This window comes from Sorex araneus, chromosome X (genome assembly GCF_027595985.1).
Source record: "Sorex araneus isolate mSorAra2 chromosome X, mSorAra2.pri, whole genome shotgun sequence".
NCBI classification, from domain to species: Eukaryota; Metazoa; Chordata; class Mammalia; order Eulipotyphla; family Soricidae; genus Sorex; species Sorex araneus.
In genome coordinates, this window is record NC_073313.1 from 282,482,352 (window position 1) to 282,507,911 (window position 25,560).

Below are 25,560 nucleotides of genomic sequence, written 5' to 3' on the forward strand. Positions count from 1 at the left end.
ACATCTTTCCAAAGTGAAGGTAAAATATATTTCTAGATAAATGTAAATTGTCTCCTAGCAGTAAATCTATTTGCAAGAATAATGGAAGACTTTTACTAAAAAATTCTGTACTGTTAGATTTGGAAGTTCTAAATTGTTAGTGTGTTTGTGGTTGTGTATGTGTCTCTGTGTTACAAAAGTTGTAAAAAGTTTAGAGATTCAATAAAAAGTTTTTCTTTAAAAAAAAAAGAGAGTATTGTTAACAGAATCAAATCAACACATGAGAAGTGACTTAATTTTCTGGCTTTTTAGAAGCATTACATGCTCTTCGCTGGGTCAGCATGAATCGTACTGCTTTTTAGGGTCTGAGTTTTTATTTTGGAGGGGGGAGATGGGCCACGTCCAGCAATGCTCATGGCTTATGTCTGGCTCAGCACTCAGGGATCACTGCTGACAAGCTCTGGGAATCTTATGGGATTCTGGGGTTCAAACCTGGGTTGGCTGCAATGCAAGACAAGCACCTGCCCTGCTATTGCTTGGCTCCCATACTGTTTTGAATCATGTGCATGTCTACCTGCCCATTCCACAGATCTGTAAACTTTGCTCTTTTCAGTCCACTCTTTCAATGCGCATACCAGTTTTTGGCCAATTTAGTTATTGTTCACAGAAAATTAAAATGTTGATTCCTAATTTTCCTTATATACACAAAAACAAACTCAGTATTGATTTATCTAATATTTTTCTGCATATATTTCTATAAAGGTCATATTTTTTACTGTAAATTATTTTCTCTTGATATGAAAGAATTTTGATTAATATTTAGTTATGGTTAATTAGCAGCAGAATCAATCCATTAATTGTGATTTTTTAAAAAATCCATATATACCTCTCACACATTCTAGGCATACTGCCTGTACCTGAATTTTCTAAAAAGAAACACTCACTTAAAATGAGGATAACATCTCCAATAAAGCCAGTAACACATAAACACATCCTCTTAAACATCTTATATACTCTAGCAAACAGTGCCTTTTAGAGTAATTTTGACCCTCGAGCTTATCAAATCTGCCTTTAGGTTGCAATACTTTCATTTTTACTGCCAAGCTTTCCATCTTCAAAAGTGCTGAGAATTGAAAGGCAAACTACAATCTAAGGAGTGAAAATATCACGTCATACACAATGGCCTCTTACTAAGCGATCTGGAATGATGAATGGATTCACGGATGGGCAAAAATCAGATGGGTCAAGGAAGAGCCTGGATTTGTTTTATGTAACTGTTTTCACTGGGCAATTATGAACATGAAAGAGTGTCAGAATTAACAAGTAGTGTTAATAATGTGAGGAGATACTGCTTTGACTTTGTTTTCTGTCCTTTTACAACTCACAGACCAATCTTTCAACTCTCTTCTCCCATTCTTCTTCAGGATGAATTTATACCAATGCCAAAACCCCTTTTGCCAATATCTGAATTCTCCAAAGAGCAAGGACACAGAATCAGTAAGGACTGATGTGGGAGAGAAGCCATTGGAAACTCTGCTATCAGACAGCAGGGAGCTACACCACTCTGACTGGAGAGAAGGCAGAATGAAAGAGAGGCAGTGCAAGGTGAGCTAAGATGCACACAGCAGCGGTAACCTGAACTCTAGCACGCTCAAGGAAACAGGAAACTGGGGCAATCCACTAGGTAAAGTAGATAACAAGAGCAGTTGGCTCAGAAAGTACCCAAGTATGTAGGCAAAGAACCTGCCCCGAGTGTATTCTAGAGTAAATTCCAGGTGCTAGCAACTGTGGTGGTACTTTATGATAAGGACCAAGTGTTCCGTAGCCTTTCATGCCCTAATCTACTCAAACGTGGCTGAAGTCTTAACCTGAGACGCTATTAAAATAGTTGTGATTTTATGTATTCGTTCTCTCACTCATTCATTTGCAAGAGTGAAGGTTTCCATTGCGGGGTCAGGAGGACCATTTGTTTGCAGTTATTTCCTTCTCATATTTGGGTGATGTGCACATTTAAAGGTTTTCCCATAAATACAACTACTATTTATGTTGTGAGAATTGAAAATATGTTTTGATAGATTTGATATTTATTTGGTCATTAAGGTCAGGCCACTAAGCTAAAAAAAAAAAAAAGAAAGAAAAGAAAAAACGGAAATCTTGAGCAATTTCCTATCTAGCTACTGTTAAACATCTCCATAAAAGGAGATTCTGCCACCACTTCTGCTGGTTTGTTCCCACAGTGATGCTAGAATTACAAGCAAATGCTGTTTTCTCTCTCCTAAGGCTAAATCAACAAACACTTGTTCAAATCCATCTCCATTGTTTAATCCTCTGCAGACCAGACTGCCAGTTTTCCCAAATCCAAACTCTTTTTTCTGTTTGTCAGCTCATATTTTTGTGCCCTACTTTTCCTGCTTACAAATGCAATGCTATCAAGACTTTTCCCTTAACATAGTTCTATACTGTCTGATCTACAGACATTGGTGATAGATGTTTCTTTTAAAATGTCAGATAACTACCTGCTGAGGATTTTAGGCTCCTCTATCCATGCCATATCAAATGGATAATGAAAAATCTGCAAGTGAGACTGAAGTTAGAGGCAAGGTTAGAGAAAGTCATTGAATGCTGAGAGATGCTGCTCATTTCATGGCCTGCTCAGAAACACTGTCAAGAATTTGGGAGACTAAACTTTTGGAGAGCACTGGGGAGAGAGGAAAGGTGATAATGAGTAAAATAAATAAAGCAGGTGGCTAGTGGAGAAAGGCTGAATAAGAGACCACTTTCACAGTAGTGGAAGTGTTTTAAGTTCAGAGGAGATGGAACCCTTTTTCTTTTGCAGAGAAAGAATTCAAGAGTGACTACACAGGTTTTATTTCCACTGAGGGCAAGCAAGAAGAAATTAATTCATGTCAGCAGAAAAAAGAATTTTCATTAAATTTAAGAAATAGCTGCCCAGGAAATGTTATTATACACTTAAATGGAAGATTAAGAGAAAAGATATAAAATTCTGCTAGCTTATCCATACCTCTTTGAAACACAGGGGAGAATCTCACGAATGAAATGTGTATTAGTCTCTTGTTTGAAAAATAAGGAATAATAAGTTCTGGATATGGTCTCATAATTCATGCAGGTTTGGACTGAATGTTAACTGCAAATTTCTAACATCTGACCCAGAATAATTTTTTAGAAAATTACTTAGCATCAGTTTTCTCATCTGTACAATAGGTAAATGGCACCCGTTTTATAGCTTTATGCAGACTAAATGAATATAGCTGACTTTGAACATTAGCATGTAATATTTTGCTACTGGTTTATTAGTAGGGGGAAGTCCTCCAAATAAATAGGATAATTATATTTTATAACTAAATTATAGACCACAACAAGTTTTTGTTTTCTTTTTGGGTCACAGCCAGCAATGCTCAGGGGTTACTCCTGACTCTGCACTCAGGAATCACTCCTGGCGTTGGTCGGGGGACCAAACAGGGTACAGGGGATCGAACCTGGGTTGGCCGCATGCAGGGCAAACGCCCTACCACTGTACTATCATTCTGGCCCCAAGTTGTTCTTGTTGTTGTTTTAACTTCATCTTAGTCTTGTCTTCAAGTTCTGATACTAGAGGTTTAAAAACACATAGTCTAGGCCCCTCCAGCACTCATCAGACCGGCAAGATTTCTTTCAGCCTATATCCCCTGTTCTTAATGTTCTGGCCCTTTTCAAATTATATTCATGAACTTCTCTTTCAATTTACTTATATACCAAAACTTGTTTTTCTCCAATTATCTTTTCAGTCTCTAGTTTCCTTTAGTCCTTTGTCTCACTTTCTCAGTTACTAAAATCCCATGTGTCACAGCTACCTAAGACCTCATCATCCTGTACCAACCACTTGCAAGCAGAAAACACTTCAAGATTCCAAGAGAAGTCTTGATTGCCCTCGTTTGAGATGGAAACACAAACTTTCCTGTGTCATACAAAGAAGAACTATGTCCAAGAATAATAATGCCTTGGATCTGGAAAAATCCTGGGAAGCTTCCATCTTTTTTTTCATTCAAGGATCTCTGGGGATGTGCATAATTCTCAGCTCACAATCAAAGAACAGTGTCATTCTCACTCAGATGAAGAATTATCCCAGTTTCCCAAGCTCTACCTCTGTCTGTACTTTATGAAAAATAAATGTAGAGAGTGGAAGAATAAACAATGGATGGGATTTAAGTAAAAACATAATGCTACTGGAAGAAAGAAACAATTTTTGATAAAAGAAAGCCATATCATTTTAGCTATACCATCAAAACAAAGATTTACAAAGGAAGAAAAAGTGATCTATCTTTAACCAAAAATTTTCATAAAAAGAAACTGATCATCAAGGGATGTTCTGGAATTTTATAATTGATTCTTTTAAATATCAAAAATGAACTTTTTAGTAGGTTCCCTAACCACTTTGGTCAGTAATTTTTGACAATTATCTTTTAGTAATGATTATTTGGAGTCTGAATAAAGAGTACAGGAGGAAAAGTGTTTGGCTTGCACAGGGTTGACCCTAGTTCCAGAAATCTTTATTCCATCTTTCAAGATGAAATGCAACCTTTCTGTGTCATACAAACAAGACTGTGTGCCAGGGTTCACATCCCTGGCACTTCATGTGGTCCCTTGAGCACCATCAGGAGTAATCCTTGAGTGCAAAAGCCAGGAGTAAGGCCCCAGCACAGAGAAGTTTGGGTCCAATATTATTAATTAAATTTAAAAGCAGTTATCATGGGCTTGGAGACATAGTAAAGAGGGAAGGATGCTGGTCTTGCATGCGACTGACCTGGATTTTATCCCTGGCAACCCCAAACCCCATCGGGAGTGATCCCTGAATACAGAACCAGCAGTAATCCCAGAGCACCACTGGGTGTTGCCCAAATCCAAAAAGAAAAAAAAAGAAAAAGCTATCTCAAAACATTCCTTGAATGGTGTAAATGTTTTCTATAGTTATTTTTCTAACTATAGAAAAGGAACTCAGCAACTTTAACCCTAGAATACCTATATATGAGTTTGGGGAAAGTTTTGTTAATAGTAGCTAAACTTCTTTCCCTGGCAGATAGAATATAATTATTTTCCTATATATATATATATATATATATATATACACATTAAAATTCCATCAAAGTAGATTATTTTTGAGTAACTGTCAAGGCAATCCGAGAGCAAGACTTAATATACTTAGTTTTGTACACAGTCTCCAGAAACAGGATACTGTTGATCAATAATACAAAAACTGCAGAAAACTCAAGAATCTCTCTTATCATGCCTTTTTTAAAAAACTTTTTATTTTTTTATTATCATTCCTTTTCACAGAAAAACAATTTTCTTTTCTAATGGTAAGCTGTTTAGCTTTCTAAGGTCTCACAGAGAAAAAAAATATGTATTACATAGATAATTTAAAATCACATATACATTATAATTCAATACATTTTAACTAATGTATATTTACAATTTAAAATTATATCCAAGAATTCTAAAATTCTATTTGACAAAAAATATACTAATTTTGCATATGTCATGTCTTCACAAAAATGTATATATCTACACATACAACTTACATATTTAAAAATCAAAAATAAATGTCTCACTACTCAAAAATGTCTCACTTTAATTCACAGAAAGTTGGCTTACTTTTTATCTTGGAGTTCACAAATCTATCTTCCCATGTAGTTAACTGCCTTCTCATCATGAGGTATATAGCTTCCTACTTCAACAATCCTTCCCATTGAAAACATTAAACATTAGTGTCTTCAACAGAAAATATAACATTTTTAAAAATAAATACATTATTTACAGGAAAAATCAACTTTTATTTAGGATAACGAGTGGAAGCATAAAAATAGTCTCTTCCATAAGGCAGCTATAGTTACATGCTGCCATGCCAGCTCTTTCCCTAAGGAGAGCCTGGGTACGCTTAATTATAGAGAGCCATCATTACTTAGAAGAAAAACATGAGTCTTCCATTTCCTTGCCTCTGTTGGACTGGGGAGGTTCATTTTGCTGAATCCAGAAAAGTCTGTGTAACACTTAAGCTTAGCTGGTTGCACATCCAAGGCTGGGTTTTGTCAGGTCACGAACGACTTCTGCGCTGTGATCGGTCCCACTTCATGTATGGATTGTCATCTGCACAGAATTCATTATGTCTATAATTAAATCCAAGAAAGCCCCTCCTGATGTTCGAATGCTAGTGAAGCAACTGTTCTTCTTGGCAGCAGTTGTTCTAACTTTTGGGCCACCAGATCCCTCCTGGGAACCAGCCTAAGAAAACACTATTTGGGGTAGCACCATTCCTATAATGTGGAGTCGGTGTATTTCTAATCAGGGTCCAGATCGTTCTGAGCACAAGTAGCTAGACACAAATTCAGGTCAGCACTTGACTTGCCAGGTCAGATTTGTTTCCCTCCCACTTCTTCCTAATAATAGTTTCCATATATACCATAAGCAGCCCAGAGAATATTTCTTCCTAATACTAAGAATCCTGAATTCACTTCAAGACTCTATGTTGGGAATCCAAGCTCAACTTATCCGAAAACAAACACTATCTTCTTATTATGTAATTTTAATTAAATGCCTACGGTGCTGTTGTTTATATTAAACAGACTTACTCAGATAGTTCTAACTCAGCAACTATCACCCTCTACTTATGTGACTGGGTTAGTTTGTGCTGAATCACCAGCAAATATTGAAAATACATTTTCAATAATTTTATCTCTCAAGCTGAAATAGATAGAAATTCTATGTCTTGTACAAACTAAGTTTTCCATTCAAAATATTAAGGATTAGTTGTAGTATTCCTCAGATGCTACATTCTGGACTAGTTAAACTGCAGTGGAATCAACCCATCAGGCATAATATGAAGAGAGGGTCAACAAAAGAAGCAAATTAGTGGTAAGAAATAAAATGTGATGAATTCTGACAACCTAATCCATTTCTTTATTATTGCAGCATTAGGAAATGGCACCAAATGTAAGGTCAGTTGCAACTCTCACTTCCAAAGGCTTTGAGTCAGCCATTCAAATTAGCACCACATTGACAACTAATGAGCAAATTTCCATCTTCTTTGCATTAGCTGCTTGTTAGGTGAAACTTGAAGGTTTATCATGTGGTGGGCAGAGTCCTGTGTAGCAACAGCACCAAGCTTCAACTCTGCTACTGAGCTAAGGGGCTTTTCCATTTCATAATATTCATATCTGTAACACATGAATTTAAAAAAACAGCATGAAGAAGCACACGAATAAAGATGTACAAGGAAGAATGAACGGCACCTCTTACTAAGGCACACTAATTGGTAACTATAGTAACTGTTGTGATTTCCAACAAAATTTTTTATTATATTCAAATTCAAGAAGTGCTAGGGCACCAGTCATGTAAGTGGTCTCATGTGCCTCTGAAATATTCTGATGAATAATATTTGAGGGGGGAATATACATATTTATATGTTGATGGAGTATCATCAGCAATCTGATTGGCCTTGTACAGTTTATTTTCCCCAACTCCAACCTCACTCATTGAAATAATTATTGAGTTGTTAAAACATGTTCCGCACTCAATTCCTTAAAATCTTAGCACTAAAGATATTCTAATTGGAAGACTCAAAATTGACAGAATGTGTCACTGTCACTGTCATCCCATTGTTCATCGATTTGCTCAAGTGGGCACCAGTATCGTCTCCACTGTGAGACTTGTTACTGTTTTTGGCATATAAAATATGCCACAGGTAGCTTGCCAGTCTCTGCCATGTGGGTGGGATACTCTCGGTAGCTTGCCGGGGTCTCCAAGAGGGGTGGAGGAATCAAATCCAGGTCAGCCATGTGCAAGGCAAATGTCCTACCTGCTATGCTATTTCTCCAGCCCAGTAACTTTAATAAAAAGAGATACATAACAAAATCAGGACTAGATTTTATTTCTAAACCTCTGGGATGTCCAAGAAATGGGAAACAATCTCAAAGGTTACAGACCAGTTTAAAAAAGGGTCTTTTTCCCACTGACTTTCAAGCTATCAGTAATTAATTGAGTCTTGCCACAGTACTATTGCTTAAGGGTTGAGCGCATGTCTGGTATTCACAACTTCAATCCTGACATGAACATCCCTCTGCCCCAGCACATCCACGTAGGACTGACACCCACAGCTATAGGCATAGGCGGGTACAGGCCCAAAAGAATAAACAAAGGTGCAGTATTTTGGGGAGCGATCTTTAGTATAAATACAATAGCCTGTAGCACTGCACTGTCGCACTGTCATCCAGTTGTTCATCGATTTGCTTGAGCGGGCACCAGTAACATCTCCATTGTGAGACTTGTTGTTACTATTTTTGGCATATCGAATATGCCACAGGTAGCTTGCCAGGCTCTGCCGTACGGGCAGGATACTCTCGGTAGCTTGTCAGGCTCTCCAAGAGGGGCAGAGGAATCAAACCCTGGTTGACCACGTGCAAGTCAAAAGCCCTACCTGCTATGCTATGGCTCCAGCCCCAGTAGCCTACTGTTTTAAAATATGGCTTATCACTGAGGATTCCAATGAATGAGTTGGCAAACTGGTGTTCACAAGGAAGCGTTTCTTCCGTAATCTGTCACTGTCACTGTCATCCCGTTGCTCATCGATTTGTTTGAGCGGGTACCAGTAACGTCTCTCATTGAGAGACTTATTGTTACTGTTTTTGGCATACCCAATTCACATGGGTAGCTTGCCAGGCTCTGCCATGCGGGCTCAATACTCTCGATAGTTTACTGCGCTCTCCGAGAGGGGTGGAGGAATCGAACTCAGGTCAGCCTCGTGAAAGGCGAACACCCAACCGCTGTGCTATCGCTCCAGCCCTTCTTCCATAATATGAAAGTTATTTTAAGTTCAGCAGAGTTTGTACACAAAGTAAATAAGTTTAACTATGTTTATTGTCAAGAATACTTATTTAATGCCCATATTTAATAAAGTTGTCCTTATAAAATTTAAATAAATTTAAAATTAATCACAGTGGGTAGGGTGTTTTCCTTGCATATGGCCGACGGAAGAGCTTGGGAAGCTCCCTGTGGTGTATTCACTATGACAAAAACAGTAATAACAAGTCTCACCATTGAGATGTTACTGGTGCCTGCCCAAGCAAATCGATGATCAACGGGATGACAGTGACAGTGACAGTGATTTTTTAAATAAATAAGTTAAAATATACTAAAATAAATTTATTAAAGTTCATTTGTAATGCGAATCTATACAAATTGACTTTTCCATGTAACCACCACACAGTTTATGCTCAGGGCTTAGCCATATCCTCCAATAATTACTAGAACATGGTACCCTCCATGCCATCTCTATCACCTGAATTGTTACGTTTATTTTGAACTGCACATAAATAGTTACAAATATGTACTCAGCTACCTAGTACTATCTTAAATTACTTATTTCACTTGCTTAGATTTTACAAAAAAGGAGCAAAGAACCAATGTCCTTCTATACACTATACTGATATCCTGTACCAAAATGACAATATAGAAAAAGAGTACTCAAATGTCATACATATGACTGCATATAATAATTGGAAACTCATCTAAAATGACCCCAAGGTATATTTACAAACATGACTAATATTTTTATTATTACCATTCACATTTGCTAAAATCATCATTTTGCTGTTATTATTTCTGTCAAATTTCATGTTTTGTGGGAGACTCAGAAACACTCTATGAGATAGGTTAGTAGGAATTCACAGTTTGCCTAATTTGGTGTTTACTCAATTTAAAATCTTGTAAATTGAAAACGAGAGCAGTAGCCTTATTCTCCATTGGATGGTTACAACCAACGATGTATCTGTTAAGTCACTAAATCAGATCTTGTGCCACATTTTGTTTCTACACATCCTGTAAATAATGCTAAGTCTAAAAAGAACCTAAAGAAACACAAGAACCATTCCCACAGTCAAAAAGGAATATATTTAATCCATGCATAAGGGAGAAACCAAAAAGTCATGCCACTTCTGGGAAGCTCTAAGACAGATACCAAAATAGGTAGTTATTGCCATTATTTTCAAAATACTATAGGAACATCTTAAGAATTACTATTCAGCAAAGGCCATGTAAATTCACTAGTCCCTGCATTTCTAAATAACCAAAAAGGCACTGAGCCACATTATTGTAGTGAAGAGTAATTGATTTTTTCAAAAGTGTAACGAGGGACCAGAGTGATAGTCCAGTGGGTGTGGGGAGAGCGCGGGAGGGGATGGGGAGAAACTTGCCTTGCACACAGCTGACTCCGGTTTCATCCCTAGCACCAATTATAGTCACCTGAGCCTGCCTGGAGAGATCCCTGAATTCAGTCAGGAGGAAACTCTACATATATCCATGTGTGAAATGAAAACAGTTTTATAAAAGTATAAAGATTTTAGAGCAGGGGGATGGCTTAAGGGCTGGAGCACATGTTTTGCTTGTGGGGACACAGCTCAATTCCAGGTACCCCATGGCCCCCCAAGCACCAGCCAGAAAGACGCCCAAACAAAGAAAAAGTAAAATGAGTTTTCACTATACTGCTTCTTACAATGAAATAATTATCTAATGTGAATTGATGTATTCTGAATGACTATACTTGTACACATTATAAAAATAGTTTTCATAGTGACTTCTGAAAGGTAGTTTATCTTCATAGTAAAACAAAACCTGAATATTTCTAAGGTCAAAATTTCACCACACATTTATAGGAGTTAACCTTGCAATCAAGTAGCTCACTCACTCACTTACTGAAAGTGGACAATAGTTAATGACTGTTTGCAAGAACCAGTATTGCTCTGATTCCCAATTATTAGAAGATAGCAAATAATAATAGAAATATCAGGCCAATTTTAAAAGTAATCATTTAAAGGATAATATATTTCATTTATCATGTCCATAACTGCAACCTGATTACAAACAGCCATATAGGCACACACACATACACACACACATACATGTATATATTTATACATATGTATATAATCTAAAAAGTATCGAGTGGACATTTCAAAGTTCTTTCTCTTAGTGTGACAACCACTAATCTAAAAAGTTTACATGAAAATATCTGCTTAACTTTGATCAAATATCTATGGAAAAAATTCTACAATCCTAACTCCTTTTGAGTAACAGAAGTTTGAGTGTAGCTACTGGAAACCAGGCAATGTGGACCAAGAATGCATAATTAAGTTGTGATGTGCAACTTCCTCTTTAAAAAAATCTCCAAATAAAATATTTCACTTCAATTTGTGCACTTTACTATGGTAACTCAGTTTTATATTATTTTACAGTCAAGATAAGCTTTTTTTACAGATCAGATAAATGCCTTTCATTGTCATACCTTAAGAGCTTCCCAGACATTTTATCAAGATCAAAACTATTGATAAATTCTCCCTTCCACTCAAAGCTTTTTCAGCACAAATTATTCATTTCCAATAGTAGATATAAAACAATACCTCTTGCAAAAATCTCTGAATCTTTTGTGTCTAGTGCCTGCTGATCTAGCAAATACTTGTGATTTTTAAATTACAAAAATTGTACTGACATAATTTTTTATCATGACCACTGAAATACTGAAAGCCTGGCAACAATAAAATGCCCAAGAGTTCTATACCTAACCAAACTCACACAGCTTTATACTTTGAGCAGAATGAACCTTGTTTTTCCCCTATCCCTAGTTCTGTCTACAGCTCACAGTGGGTACTTAACAAATGTTGTTGACTCACAAACAGAAGACAATGTTTTCACTTTTTCTCTGGCCCTCTATCAATCTGTTCCTACACTGGAGGCTAAGTGACATTTTTTTAAATATAAATTTGATGATTGCATTCACTTCTCCACCCTCCCCACTGAGCTCCTTCCACTGCTTTTAAATCCCTTCTACAATAAAGACAAAAATGTTTGAGAGTCCAGGAGGTCCTTCAAGACATGACTGTGCTCCTCTGAGGATGAGGAGGTGACACACATCTGCTGAGAACGTGCCCTGCCATTTCTCCTCTACTTTATGGTTAATTCTTTCCCATCTCGCAGATTTTATTTGAAACATAACCTATAGTTAAGTTGGCTACTCTATTTAAATTTTCACAATAACATCTGCCTGTCCTTCAAAATCCAAACCACCATTATGTTTCTAGACATTTATTTTCTTTATTATTTCTCCTTACAGTGAGGTCAGTGAAGTTAGGAAGTATACTTTTGAGGGTTCATTCATTTACAGTTTTATTCCCTGAGCTCAATGCATAGGAAAAGAAAAAGAAAAACATTAAACCAAGATTTGCTGATAAAGAAATAAACAAATGGATGAACAAATGAATAAGGTTGCTTTTTTGATCACATCAGTAAAGTCAGAAAAATCTGGGGTTTAGTAAAGGATACTCATCATATTGTCAGATTGGGTCATTTGAAGTAATCGACTACCAGAAGCCAGACGTGTTTATGACCATTTAACAAGGGAAGTGAATAGAAATGATGTTCACAGTCTAGCCTAAGATTTTAATGTAAATGACCCTAAAATGTATAAAACATGGATTTATAAATGATAAAGTGTAATGATCTATCATTGATCAGCTGTTCACTCTCATTTTTAAGCTTGATAGCCATGAAATTCACTAATTCTTTTAATTTCTGGGAATCTCTGAGTCCTCTTAAGTAGAAACATTAAATAATAATGATCCTGGGGCACTTAGTATGATTCATTGAAAAAAACCATAAGTATCCATTAAGAAAGATGACATTTTGGGAGAGTAGAATTCTGATGCTATCTCTTAGAGTCAAAGACAAAAGTGATCCATTAGTTAGTTGTGTTCTGTCACTTCATTAGTTGTGTTGTATCAACCACTTTTGTATAAATTTTTTCCCCTCTTGAACAATCCCTGAACCTGGAACAATACCAGCCCTAAAAATACTGGAAATATTAGAAGCATAATAATACAAGATGGAGAAGAAGAATAATAAGTGTTTGTGTTTTTATTAGGGGTAGGCCACTAACCAGGTAATGACAGAGAACTTTTTGAATTCTCTTTTCATCAGGACATAAATTAATTAAACTCCTTAGGCCTGAATAAACAGAGCAAGAATAATTAATAAAAGAGTTCATGACTTTAAAAAAGCATAAAAATCCATAGGTGCATAAATAGCATTCTAGGTCAGAAAAGAGAAAACTGTATTCTTTTTAGGCCCTCATACTCTACTTCAATATACAAGCAACTCAAATAATATTAGGGTTGTAAAATTAAGTTATAAAGAAAATTATACTTGAAAACACCTATAATTTGAATTTTATCTAATATTTGCTGTTGATTTGTCCCCACATTTTCTCTAATGAATGTAGATTTATTTGTTTTTAAATCAGTATTTCAAAAGAATGGGGCAATCAGCATGCAAGCTGGTAGAGACGAGATTGTTTATACTTCATCTGAATAGAAATCATCTATCCCCAGCCATCAATACATGATCTCGGTTGGGAGAGGCAGGCAGCCTCAATTAATTATTTAATAGTCACTTGGTACCCATGACACTGGTAAAATAAGCAAAATGGAACCACTCGTTCTAGGAAGAACCCTACTGCCTTCGTCACTCCATCCCCCATTTCTGAGAAAATTAAAGAAATCCAGCCTTTTGTTTTCCTTGCAGGGCTAGTGGTGATCTTTACACTCCTTTTTCAGCTCGAATTTTCAAAACGAATCAATGCTCCAGAACAGTCCCAATGGGTAAGCTTTCTGAGGAATTCTTTACCTTATGCATCAGTCCCTATATTGTTCAGTTCTGCCTCCTAATAATTGGAATTTCTTCATCTTCTGGAAAGAGCTGTCTAGTTGCAAGAATAAAATGCATTTCTGAGGCATCTCATTCTGCTTCTCTTAACATATTACTTTTCCATGCTTTTCTCCACCCTTAACTGTTCCTGATTATGCATGATCCCTGAATGTCTACATTAAAATGCATAGGAAAATAAAAATTCTTATTTAAAACACCCTCCCACACAGAACAAGCTGTCATGCTGGCATATTTGTTTCCTCATTTAAAGGAGGAAGTTAGAGCTCATGCGTCCTTCATTAAATCACCTTCTCTAGATTTTAAAGTACCATTAGGATACTTAGAGCAAATTTTCCCACAAAAGGATATTCAATTTTTATTCATTTCTATCACTATAGAGGTAAGCAACTTCAATTTACTGTAGCAATCATCACACACATTTGTCTTTGTCATGATTTATAATTAAGTTAGATTTCCTAGAGGAACAGAATAAATATAAAATGCAATCAAATAAAGATAAAATGTACTATTTTATTGGTTTAAACAATTATAAAGCTTTATCTACCATACATGGAACTATAATGAAAAGCTGAAGTGTAGCATATATAGGCCATGCATAAATACACAGCCTTCTATAATTACCTTGGTCAAGATATAATAAAAACAAAAGCCCACATGAGGCAGAGAGCAAGAAGATGGATCTTTTTTCTCCCCTAGAAACCCACTAAGGCTGCAGAACTCTCCTAACGACTAAATTTTTTCCTTTCTAACTAACTCTCTTCACTGTTTAAACAATCACAAATTGTATCAAGTCTCCATTTCTCTTCAAGTCAGTTGAGAGAGAACTGCCAAGTCTAATAAGATTTACAAAGGCAAGTTCCCCTTAGCATTAAGAGGAGGGAGAGACAGGAAGAAAAAGAGATTGTGCGCTAGAAATTTTACCAAAAAATACAGTCACACTTTGACCTTTTGTCCCTACAGCTCTCAAAATCGGTTTTAATATTTCACCTACTGAGATCAGCCACCAATGCAATTTGCCCTTGCTGTTGATTGCTTTGATTTGACCCTAGTCCACTGTCAATCCTGACACCTTCTGTCCGGCTCAGCCACCTATACACCTTTGTGGATCACTCAGTTTCTGCTCATTTCCGTACTTAGACAACAATATTTTTCCTGGCTTGCTGTCGTGTAGCCACATTGCAGAAACACTCTAAGAAACTGAATTCTATTCATATAGGGAGAAAAATAAAACTTAGGCATACTTTTTTCTTTTTACACTCCATACTGTTTCAACCCCTAAGGACAACAGAAATTACAGCTCGGCTTTGGCTCTTCAGTGAAATAGCATTAGCTAAGTAGCCTCAGAAAATCTCTTGCAGGACTTCATACACAATCCCTGGTAGCTGGCGAGCAGCTGGCCAGCCCAGCATCGCCTAAACGTCTCTATTCATCTCGAGACACTAGCTGGAAATTGTTTAAATGTCTCTACGCATTCGCTCGCCTGAGCCCTCCCTTTCCAAAAAACCAACAATCACATCATTGTCCTTAGACTGACCAGTGTGGCCCTTGCACAGAACCAAGTAAAACTACCCCAGACTCCCGGAAATCCTCGCCCGTCTCCTGATTAACAACACCTGTGTACACCCCGGCAAAGGATTTCACAATTACGGAATTGTGGGCTGGCTGGGGCCCCGGGGTCCCTGTCTCCCTGTCCTTCACCCAGAGAGAGTGGCCACGCGGCGGCTGTCGGCCAGCTGGCCTGTATTCCGGGGCCTCCCCAAAACGTGAGTCCATCTGCCTCTGACGCAGGAAACCCATGTCTTAGTTAAGTGGACGCGGGAGATGTGAGCGGTTCCTGGCAGAGGGCCAGGGGGCAATTGATGGGGACATGGTACCAGCCCCAGGCGAGGTGCCCCGCTTAGACTAGGGAAGGACAGTAGGGGAGACCAACGGTGGTCCGGGAGGCCAGGACACCTGCCGTGGGGGCTGCTGGCCCCACTCAGAGGCTGGGGACTCCCCGAGAGCCTGGAAATGGGACTTCAAGGGGCAGGGCACAGAGGGTGGAGGACAGAGCCCCAGGGAAGGTGCTTTGCTGGCCCTGGGGAAAGCAGTGAGGGTGGCCTGCATCCACCTGCCATCATGGCCACTGGCCTACTCAGAGGCGAGGACTCTACGAAAGCCTGGGGGTGGGTCTTCAAGGAAGCAGGGCGCAAAGGGAATGGGGGATGGAGCCCCAGGGCTTCAGGGAAGATGCTTTGCTGGTCCGGGGAAAGCAGTGGGATGGCGGGGTCCAGCACACCTGCCACGGGGGCTGCTGGCCCACTCAGAGGCTGGGGACTCCACCTGGGCCCTAGAGTGGGTCTTCACCAGGTCAGGGAAGGACGACTGGGAGGACGGATCGCCAGGGAAGGTGCTTGACTGGCCCAGGGTAAGGCAGTGGGGGGTGGACAGGGGTCCAGCGCCTGCCTCGGCGGTTGCTGGCCCCCTCAGAGGCTGGGGACTACACTTGGGCCCTCGAGTGGGTCTTCGTTGGAGCAGGGAGCAAAGGGTGGGGGACGGAGCCCCAGGCAAGGTGATTTGCAGGCCCTGGGGAAGGCAGCAGGGGTGGCCGGGGTCCAACTGCCGTGGGGGCTGGGGCCCCCGCGAGAGCCCGGGTGTGGGTGTCCTCCGGGCCGGGAGCCCAGGGAGGGAGCCGGAGCCCCTGGGGAGGCCGCGGCGTGGCCGGGGCAGCCCCCCGCCCGTACCTTGGCTGCAGTCCTTGCCGCGGAAGCCCGTCCTGGAGCAGTCGCACACGGGCTGGTCGTCCACCACGGAGCACACGCCGCCGTTGAGGCACACGCCGTGGCCGCCGCGCTCGTCCGGCTCGCAGGGGCCGCGCTCATCGCCGTGGCCGTCGCTGCCGTCGTCAGGGTCGGGGTCCAGGCGCACGTGGCCGCTGGCGAGCGGCAGGGCGGGCACTGCGTCTACGCGGACATCGCGGATGGAGCCGCGGAAGGGCGGACGCTGGCGCACGGCTGCCAGCGTGAGCTTGAGCGCAGCCTGGCGCAGGTCGGGGGGCAGGCCCCCCACGAAAAGCCCGCTGAACACCGTCATGTCGCGCCGCTTGGACGCCACCTGCACCCACTGCGCGTCGCGCCCGTCGATCTGCAGCGACGTGTTGCGGAACTGGCGCTTCAGCCGCACGTGGTGCCACGCGCCGTCGTTGACGGGCGGCTCGGCCAGCAGCGTGGCGGGCTCGGCGCAGAAGATGGACAGGCTGAGCTGCAGGCGGCCGCCCTGCGCCAGCACCAGCTCCAGGAAGTCGCAGAAGCCCTCGTCGTCGAAGTAGAGCAGCAGCCCGCGCGCGCTGCGAGTCTTCAGCTCGAAGCTCAGCTCGCTCTCGCAGCAGGCGTTCCACTTGGGGAAGCGCGTCCACTGGCCGTCGGCTCCCGGGAACTCCAGCCCCGCGCCCAGCTCGGCCCAGCAGCCCAGCAGCAGCAGCGACAGGCCCAGCGCGCAGCACCCCCCCGCGCCGGAGCAGCGGTGCCGTCCCCATGCTCGGGGCAGGGGTGCGGCGAGGGGGGGCGGCGGCGGCGGCCGTCGGGGCCGACAGGGTCGCGGCCGGCCGGGAGCCCGCGCGCGGGGAACCACGAGGGTCCCGCGGGGCCGGGGCGCGAGGGGGACCCCCGCCTCTAGCCAGCTCTTTTTTTCTTCTTCTTCTTCCAAGCGCCCCGCCCTCTCTCCCGACGGCCCCCTTCCGGCTGGGGAGCCTGGACCCCCGGGGTCCCGGGCGGCCACGGAACGTCCAGGCCACGGAGAGGAGACACTTTGGAAGCAACGTTCCGGAAACAGGGGCGCCGAGCCGAGGCCGAGGGGGCTCACTGAGCCATTGCACTGCACTGAGCTAGTGGGGGGGCGTCGCCGGGGTCTGCGAGGGCTGCACGAGCATCCTCAACCAGATGCAGTGAGCGGGGGGCGGGTGCGGGCAGCCGTCGAAGGCAGGACCTTGCGCACAGGTCCCAGGGAAGGAGGAGAAGCCTGCACAGAACTGGGATCCTGGGCTGCTCTTGAGAGCCTCGAGCTTAGCTCCTCCAGATAGTGTCTGGAAGCAGAAGGGAGAGAGGGCGGGGCCTTGGCTTCTTTCTAGAGCATCGCTTCCCACACCCCGAATAGCTTCCGAGGCCAGTTGCTCTCACATCACACACTTCCACCGGGAGCCGAAGCAGAATTCCTCGTGCATGGCCTCAGGCTGGATTTGGTGTCTATTTTTCCCCTCCCGGACTGGAGGATTCCAACCCAGAAGCTGTGAGATGTGCAAATCGCACCAGCTCCTCTTCTCTCTCCCGTTGCCAGGCCGAGCGAAGATGACAACACATCAATTGCTTGGTTCTTGGTGGTGCATATTTGTTTCTATTTGCTTTTAAGAAGGACCCAGAACTCTGTAAAAAATTTAAAAAATGAAAAAAAAAATGAGTGCTAGAGTCATGCATGGGATTACATAAATCTTCTTCAACTCAGAAAACAGGTAGATAATTAGCGCGGTTAGTAATTCAGACTTCACTGTATTTGTCTTGATCTACAAGTAAGATGGAAAGTGTCCCGAGAGTTAAAAAGTCCTCGCATGCTTCCAGCCGGCCATTTCACCTTGTATTTAATGGTGACTGTAAAGAGCTCCCCGCCCCCTCCCAGGCTTTTCCCAAGGATTGGTAATAGTCATCTTGTACTTTTTCTCTGAAAACGCTTGAGTTTTAGATATCTAAGAGGGCCAGAAGAGTTCTTTTTATAGAACTTCTGCTCATAGTGTTTACTGGTTACAGGAACACAAAAAATATAGCTTATTTGAATCTCAGCCGACAGCCAACCAGGCGATAGGGAAAGCAAACATAAGTACCGACAGGAAACCACTGGCTTCGATTTGTATAACAGTCCTCCCATTTCATTCTTTTTCAGAAAAAGAAGGAATCTTTTAAACACTGAGAATCTTTCAAGTTTAAACAAGCGTTTCTTCCTTTGTGTTGAAGGACTGATCTGTTGCGAGACAAAAAACCATAGCACCTGAGAAACTATCTCTTTTGGATGGCATTTACCCGAAATGACCACCAGCAGCTCCTCTAAAGAGAGCTAACGTATTTAATATTTTGCCAAACAGTACAGTGTGCCCAACTTCTCTTAAAGTGCTTCTCTGGCTGTCAGTTCTTAAAATTTGTGTAGTAAGAACAGGAGCCGGAATGCCTGTCACCTGCTATGCCTCCAAGATGCTAGCACTTCAAATCATTTGTTTGAATCACTCACTATACTATAAATCACTTCCCTTTATTCAACTCTAATCTGCCAGTTTCTTGCCATGTGCAGAAATGAAGTATTTCTGTCATATTGTACAAAAATAATTCTCATGTTTTGGCCAAAACAGAAAACCCACAACTGTATTACTGTATTATTTGATCAGCTGAAGCAAATGCATGTATTTTCCCTTAGCCACTGCCCACCTTGCCTCTCTGCTCCCACCTGAACACACACCAAATAAAAACACAAATTTATTGCTTGGACATAGAAGCTCTCTGTCCAATTAACGCTTTTTTCTCCCTACAAGCCGAAACTAGCAGTAATTTATGGCGCCGCATTGTGCTGTTCCTCTGTGGACGGAGCTGAGAGCATTTGTCTTCAGTACAGAGCGATCCCTACAGGTGTCAGCTGAGAGCCACCGAACAGGGGGATCCCACTTCAAGTTCCTCCCCAGTTGAAATTGATAACCGGTTCTCTCTCTCATCACCCCTACGTGCATGCGCGAGCGCGCGCGCGCACGCACACACACACACACACACACACACACACACACTGCCCAATAGCCAAAGGAAATTTTAAAAAATCTTCGTTGCTTATTTATTATGGCTGATCCATTCCACACCATCAGCAAGCGCCAGCCATATCTTATCTACTCCTGTGCCAAACCCAAAGAAAGGTGCACTCAAAAATTGTCCTAAGATAGCATATTTTCCATGTACTCCTTTCAAGTTGTTTCAGAAATCTGCCATTTCTTAATTACTTGCAAAATGAATCTGAAAATTAAACACTAAATCCTGCTTTGACACTCTCCAGTGGCTTGTATGTGAGAAAACCATTTTGGGTGACTCAATTGGAATGGATTCTTTTATTAATTACTCTTCTATAGATCACAAAAAGCTTTCCTCACCTCAGCTGCACTCCCCCACTAATGCATACCTAGGCATTTTTTAAGGAATGGAGAAGGAGGGGAAGGAAATACATATACAGTTTTACCACAGAGGAGGTCAAATGACTCTCCCAGTTCTTAGAGGAAGCCCATTGTGTGTGACAGTATCTGTATTTATATGGAGAAAGAGGATTCTCTTTAGGTGCCAGTAAAACCAGCGAGTTCACAAATTAGAGGATGAAATAAAAGGATTGGAAAAACAACCTTGCTGCAGCCAAAAGAAGAAGCGCTCTAATTCAAAAGCACACTAGCAGCCTCATTAATCTTTTCTTTCATTTCAAGAATCAAATTCATTTCCAAGCAGCTGGTAGCATCATTATAGTGCACTCCTCGGCTGCGATTGCATTTATTTTAATATGTTTATGGTATCACATACACAAACACACACACACACACACACGTTTCTATGCACCATTATGAACAACCTGAAATCTTTAGGAGAATTTTTACAAGTGCTTCTCTTTTCTCCTCTGGCTTTGCAAAGTCCCTCAATACCAATGCACACCCAAATCCTCCCTGGCTTTCCCGCCCAGTGCCTGAGCTCCATCTCTATACCAGTGCAGTTTCTTGGAGCCTGGATTCGACTGCACAAATTAAGGATAGGCACAGCATGGAGCTGACAGGGAAGAGAGGGAAATATGTACATATAAATACATTTTATTGGCTTGGTTTCTAACTTGCCTGTTTTCATTCTTTTGCCAATAATCCCTGCAATCAGCCTTTAAGTTACTACCCCACTTCCACCATCTCCTCTTCTTACCGTCTATTTAAAAGCTTCATGCAAAACAAGCAAGATCTACACTCCACCCTCCCACCACACACCGTTCCCCGTGCATCTAAGGCAGATCCCAGCTCAGTTACAACGGGGGAAAGCTATCCTTCTCCTGCTTGCCTCGCCCCATCCCCTCCCCCAACCCCAAATTGAGCTTCTTTACCTGCCGGGTTGCTTCCCCTTAGATCGAACCGCAGCCTGAAGCGTGCATCGGTCAAAGCGAATTTCCTGAGGTCTGTGGATCAGGCGGCTGCCGCTGCCTTTTCAGAGGCGTGAGGCTGGAGCGTCTGTCTCCAGGAGTGCGGGAGGGGAGAACAGGCAACGGAGGGGAGCCGGAGGAGGAGGTGGCGGAGCAGGGAGGAGGAGGAGGCGAGGAGGAGGAGGAAGGGAAGAGGAGGAGGAGCAGAGGAGGAGGAGGAAGAAGAGGAGGAGGAGGAGGAGGAGGAGGAGGAGGAGGAGGAGGAGGAGGAGGAGGAGGAGGAGGAGGAGGAGGAGGAGGAGGAGGAGAAGGAGAGGAGGAGGAGGAGGAGAGGAGGAGAGGGAAAGAGCTGGGGAGGAGGAGCGGGTTACGTTACGCCGGGCGCTGTCCTTCGGAAGGAGAAGGGCGGACCTGCGCTCTCCGCAGTACCATGGAGAGCGCCGGGCGGTCCCCGGGCCGGGATGCTGCGGGTGGGGGGCTCGGCCTGTGGCTCGGCGCCTCCTGGTCGGGATGCTGCGGACCGAGGGCTGCTCCCTAGGCTTCAGCCCCGAGCAGCAGAGCAGGGGGAGCGGGATCCTCCGATCCTAGAGGCGGGGACCTGTCTGCCGCAAGCGCTTCTAACTTGTCACCACCCCCTCCCCGAGAGAGAGAGAGAGAGAGAGAGAGAGAGAGAGAGAGAGAGAGAGAGAGAGAGAGAGAGAGAGAGAGAGAGAGAGAGAGAGAGAGAGAGAGAGAGAGAGAGAGAGAGAGAGAGAGAGAGAGAGAGAGAGAGAGAGAGAGAGAGAGAGAGAGAGAGAGAGAGAGAGAGAGAGAGAGAGAGAGAAGAGAGAGAGAAGAAGAAGAAGAACCACGTAGCTTACTGAGCATGCCCAGGCCCCTACTAGAGCCACGGAAATCTGGGTGGAGATTCCACTTCTCCGGGGTTCATTTAGTCCAGGTTGGGCAAGGTAGCAGAAGGGGGTGGGCAGAGGGGGTGCCGGGGAACTGCTTCTCAAAGAAAGGAAGGATCCCAGGTGTGGGTGATCTCAATGAACTCTGCTTTTCCGTGCACCCCTTGGGCGCTGTTCGCATCCCTTGCAAAGCTGCAGTTCTTCGAGGAATGCAGGGACAGGAGAGAATCGTCCAGTTCTTGGCATCCCCCACTTCCACCCTCCTCCAAGCTCTCTCCTCCTCCGCCCCCTTCCTGTAGTCCTGGGCCGAGTGATGCTTCCACCACCAACCCCTCCTCCCTCCCTGCCCAGATCTCTCCTAGTCTGTGCCAAAAAGACGTGAGAGGGATCCAAGAAACTAACGTGTCTACTCGGAGACCAGGCTGGGAGCTGTGAGACAGGGGGGCTTTATGCACGTCCCCTCGGCGGGTTTCATCTTTCCATTCTTTGCCTTGGCAACTGGCATTTTGAGCTGAAACAAGTTCTGTACCTGTTTAACTCTTCGCTCCGACTCTCCGGCTTCCTTTTGACGCTAGTAAAACCTGGAGAGAGAAACTCTGTAGGAAGCGCTCTTCATATCGCTGGGCAGGCCCAGTAGGCATTGCTGGGTTCGGTGAGGAAGGAGTTAACGCTAAAGAAGCTTGCAGAATATGTGATAGAGAATTCCAAAGTGTGTGGCTTTAAATTATAGTTTGAATGGTTTGGAGATATAAATTCATTACTCTATTTTCCTCTTAGCCTAGGTTAGTTTTGGAGCAGAAACATCAGGTGTATTTATTTTGACTACACAAACATAATAGTTTCAGACTCAAATGCTATTAGGTAAGACCGTTCTGCCTACAGGCTCCCCAAATCAAGGCTATGAGCTAGACAAATACAAATCCAAGAGTATCAAATATATTCCAATTACAGTATTGAATTCCTTCTAATGAAACCAATACACATACCTATGATAAACCTATGACACATTTATTGATTTGGTGAAAGAACAAAATAATTTGAAGGTAGGAACCTCAAGTTTTGTTATTTTTATTGCATTCAGAAAGGCACTTTGCTCAGGGGATTAAATATATGGGAGCCTCAAGTTGGGGTGTTCTTGTGTGTGTTCCATTTGTCTGTGATATTTGATCAAAATACTTGATTTTATTATATTTCAGTCACTGTATCTATGAAATGGATTTTTAGTAGCTCCCAATTTATTGTTTATTGTAATAAAGATTAAATGAACAGGGGAATATAAATATTTAACTTTTGTTCAGTGAAAGGCAGCTATTTTTGTTAGTTCCAAGGCCACTCTTTTATTTTACCCAAAGAAATTCAATTTTCTGAAACTTCGATTCCTTGGCTATAAAATGGGTGTATTGATGGTTGAGTGCAACTAATTTGTCAGAATCTTCCTTTGACAAGAGAATGAAATTATAATTGTAAGTATGATATCAAAGAATATAAATAAACATTTAAATAAGTAGAGATATGTCTGGCCAAAATAAGTTGCCTCTGGGTATGCAGTCAGTAGGAATACTTGAATCCCAAGTAGAATTCTCCATAGTTGGGGGAGTGGGGTCTGGGGGGGTGGTCTTTGAAAATATTTTCTGTCTCAACCAACAGGTTTTGAGTGATAACCTCCATAGGATACCCTCACATGTATCTACTATAGAAGTAAGTTTATTTTAAATGTTAATAATGAAGTTTCATTTAAAACATTCTAACTCCATGCCACCCTATTTTTAAGAACCAAGTCTATTAAGGTTTATGGATGCCATTATAAACATCTTTGTGTATCTTCAACACTTACCTGGAAGTGCTGGCATAAGGTCTGCATTGCTCTTGGGAGTGAAAATCATCTCTCACCTGAACTCTTCAAAATCCATCCATTTCCTCTAGTACATACAATTGAATGGATGTATTACCTAACATCATCGACAATTTCATTATCCCTTGTGATTTTTGAACTTGGTCATGTTGCAAACTATTTTCCATATATCATAGTTTTATTTGTTTTTACTGATTTCTGTGGTTTTGTTTGCAAAGAAATATGAACATTCCTTTTTTATGTACAAGTTTTTAAACAATAATTTTTTCATGCATACCTCTGCACCCATCTATGCTGAAGGACTACACTATATGTCATCCTCTCTATAAATATTTGTTTCGTTTAGTTTGTTTGTTGTTTGGTTGTGTGGTCATGCGTGGAAAAGCTCAAGGGTTTTTTCTGACTTTGTGCTAGGACTGACCCCTGGTAATGCTCATGATATTACCCCTGGTAATATGGTGTCAAGAGTCAAACAAAAGTGTACAGGAGGACCCCCGTTTTCTCTGTTCCTTATTATTTTGTTTTTAAGAAACTATTATACTTAGTATAAGAAGGATGAATAGTTGCAAAATATAGTTTGTTTTTTTTTATCCTGGTGAATATACACAAGAAAAAACTATCGATATATGTAAAAAGTGGGGGAAATGCCAACAGAATCTATTGGTAATTTTTTCTTTATTTTCTTTAATTAGTTTATTTTTAATTTTTATTGGGTCACTGTGAATTTCAGAGTCACAAAGATATTCATGATTGAGTTTCAGGCATACAGTGTTCCAACACCAATCCCTTCTCCAGTGCCCATTCATTTCCACCAATGTTTTAAAGCATGGTTACCTCTGTGGTGTCAATGCAAACTGCTTAAACTTTCTGAATGCTAGTTTCCTTATCAATAAAGTGGGAATAGTAGCAGCTCACTACAATAATGTGTGCAGATAATGCTATGTTTAATGTAGAGAGAGACTAATGAGTCTAATGTGTCCTCTGCTTTTACTTAATTTATTCCATGCAGTAAAAGAGATTTTAGAACTTGACTCATTTTACCATGAGTAAAAGTGAAGGAGGGAGGGAGAGAGAGAGAAAGAGACAGAAACAGACACAGAGACTGAGATTAGCCAAGACCATGAAGGTTATTCCTAGAAAATGCAAGTGACAGAATGATTTAAAACTCCATGCCAAGAATGTAACCACTTGGCCTGCCTAGATGCTAATGACTAATAATCCTGTTGAAACTTTTATTTTCCATTCTATGGTTTTCAAAGTTGCATCCATGAAACAAAGCAGTTAACTTTGGAATATCATTCCATCTTGATTAAGATCGTATGCAATAGACTGTTTCAAGGAGAGTGAGGTGATCATGCAGTGAGCATGGCGCCTGTGGACCACTCCCCCAAATACTTTGGAAACTGGACTAGGAGAGGAAGTTCTTGGGCCCAGGGATGGAGCACTGTAGCACAGACAAGCTGGGGAATCCAGGGCCATGCCCAGTGATGCTTGGGCCAGAATCAAAGTCAGGCCTTTGCACTTGTAATCAATTCTCCCCTGGGCCCTGAGCTATCTCCCCCACATATGTGAAATATCTTGAAAAAAAATCAGAGTGTTTTTAAGCTTAGTAAAAATTCTTGTGTGGGAAAAAAATCCAATTTTTTGTTGGGGGAGGGGCACAGAGGTTACACCTAAAGATACTCAGGGATCCAGAACGAGTGTGCCTTTTGCAAGGGGAGGGCACGAACCCCTGCAGATATCTCCAGTCCAATGACAGAATACTGTTATAGATCTGAATTTGAAATAATTTAGCATGTGTCTAATAATCTGGCATTTTTCTAATTAATTTCTTAAAAATTAATCCTAATATTTTCATTTTCCTGAAAAATTTGGGTTAAGTCCACTCTAATCATTTTAGGGATTGTACTAACTTTA

At 41.9% G+C, this 25,560-nt stretch overlaps 1 protein-coding gene across 1 annotated transcript in view; it reads right to left on the reverse strand.

Annotated features, from left to right (window-relative positions):
* Positions 1-17,402, reverse strand: part of NRXN1 (neurexin 1) — a 1,268,129-nt gene extending 1,250,727 nt beyond the window's left edge. The window contains 2 exon segments of the mRNA XM_055119847.1: positions 16,467-17,229; positions 17,231-17,402. Coding sequence (XP_054975822.1) covers positions 16,467-17,229; positions 17,231-17,257 — 790 coding nt within the window. The 5' untranslated portion in view covers positions 17,258-17,402.
* Positions 17,403-25,560: the final 8,158 nt, after the last annotated feature.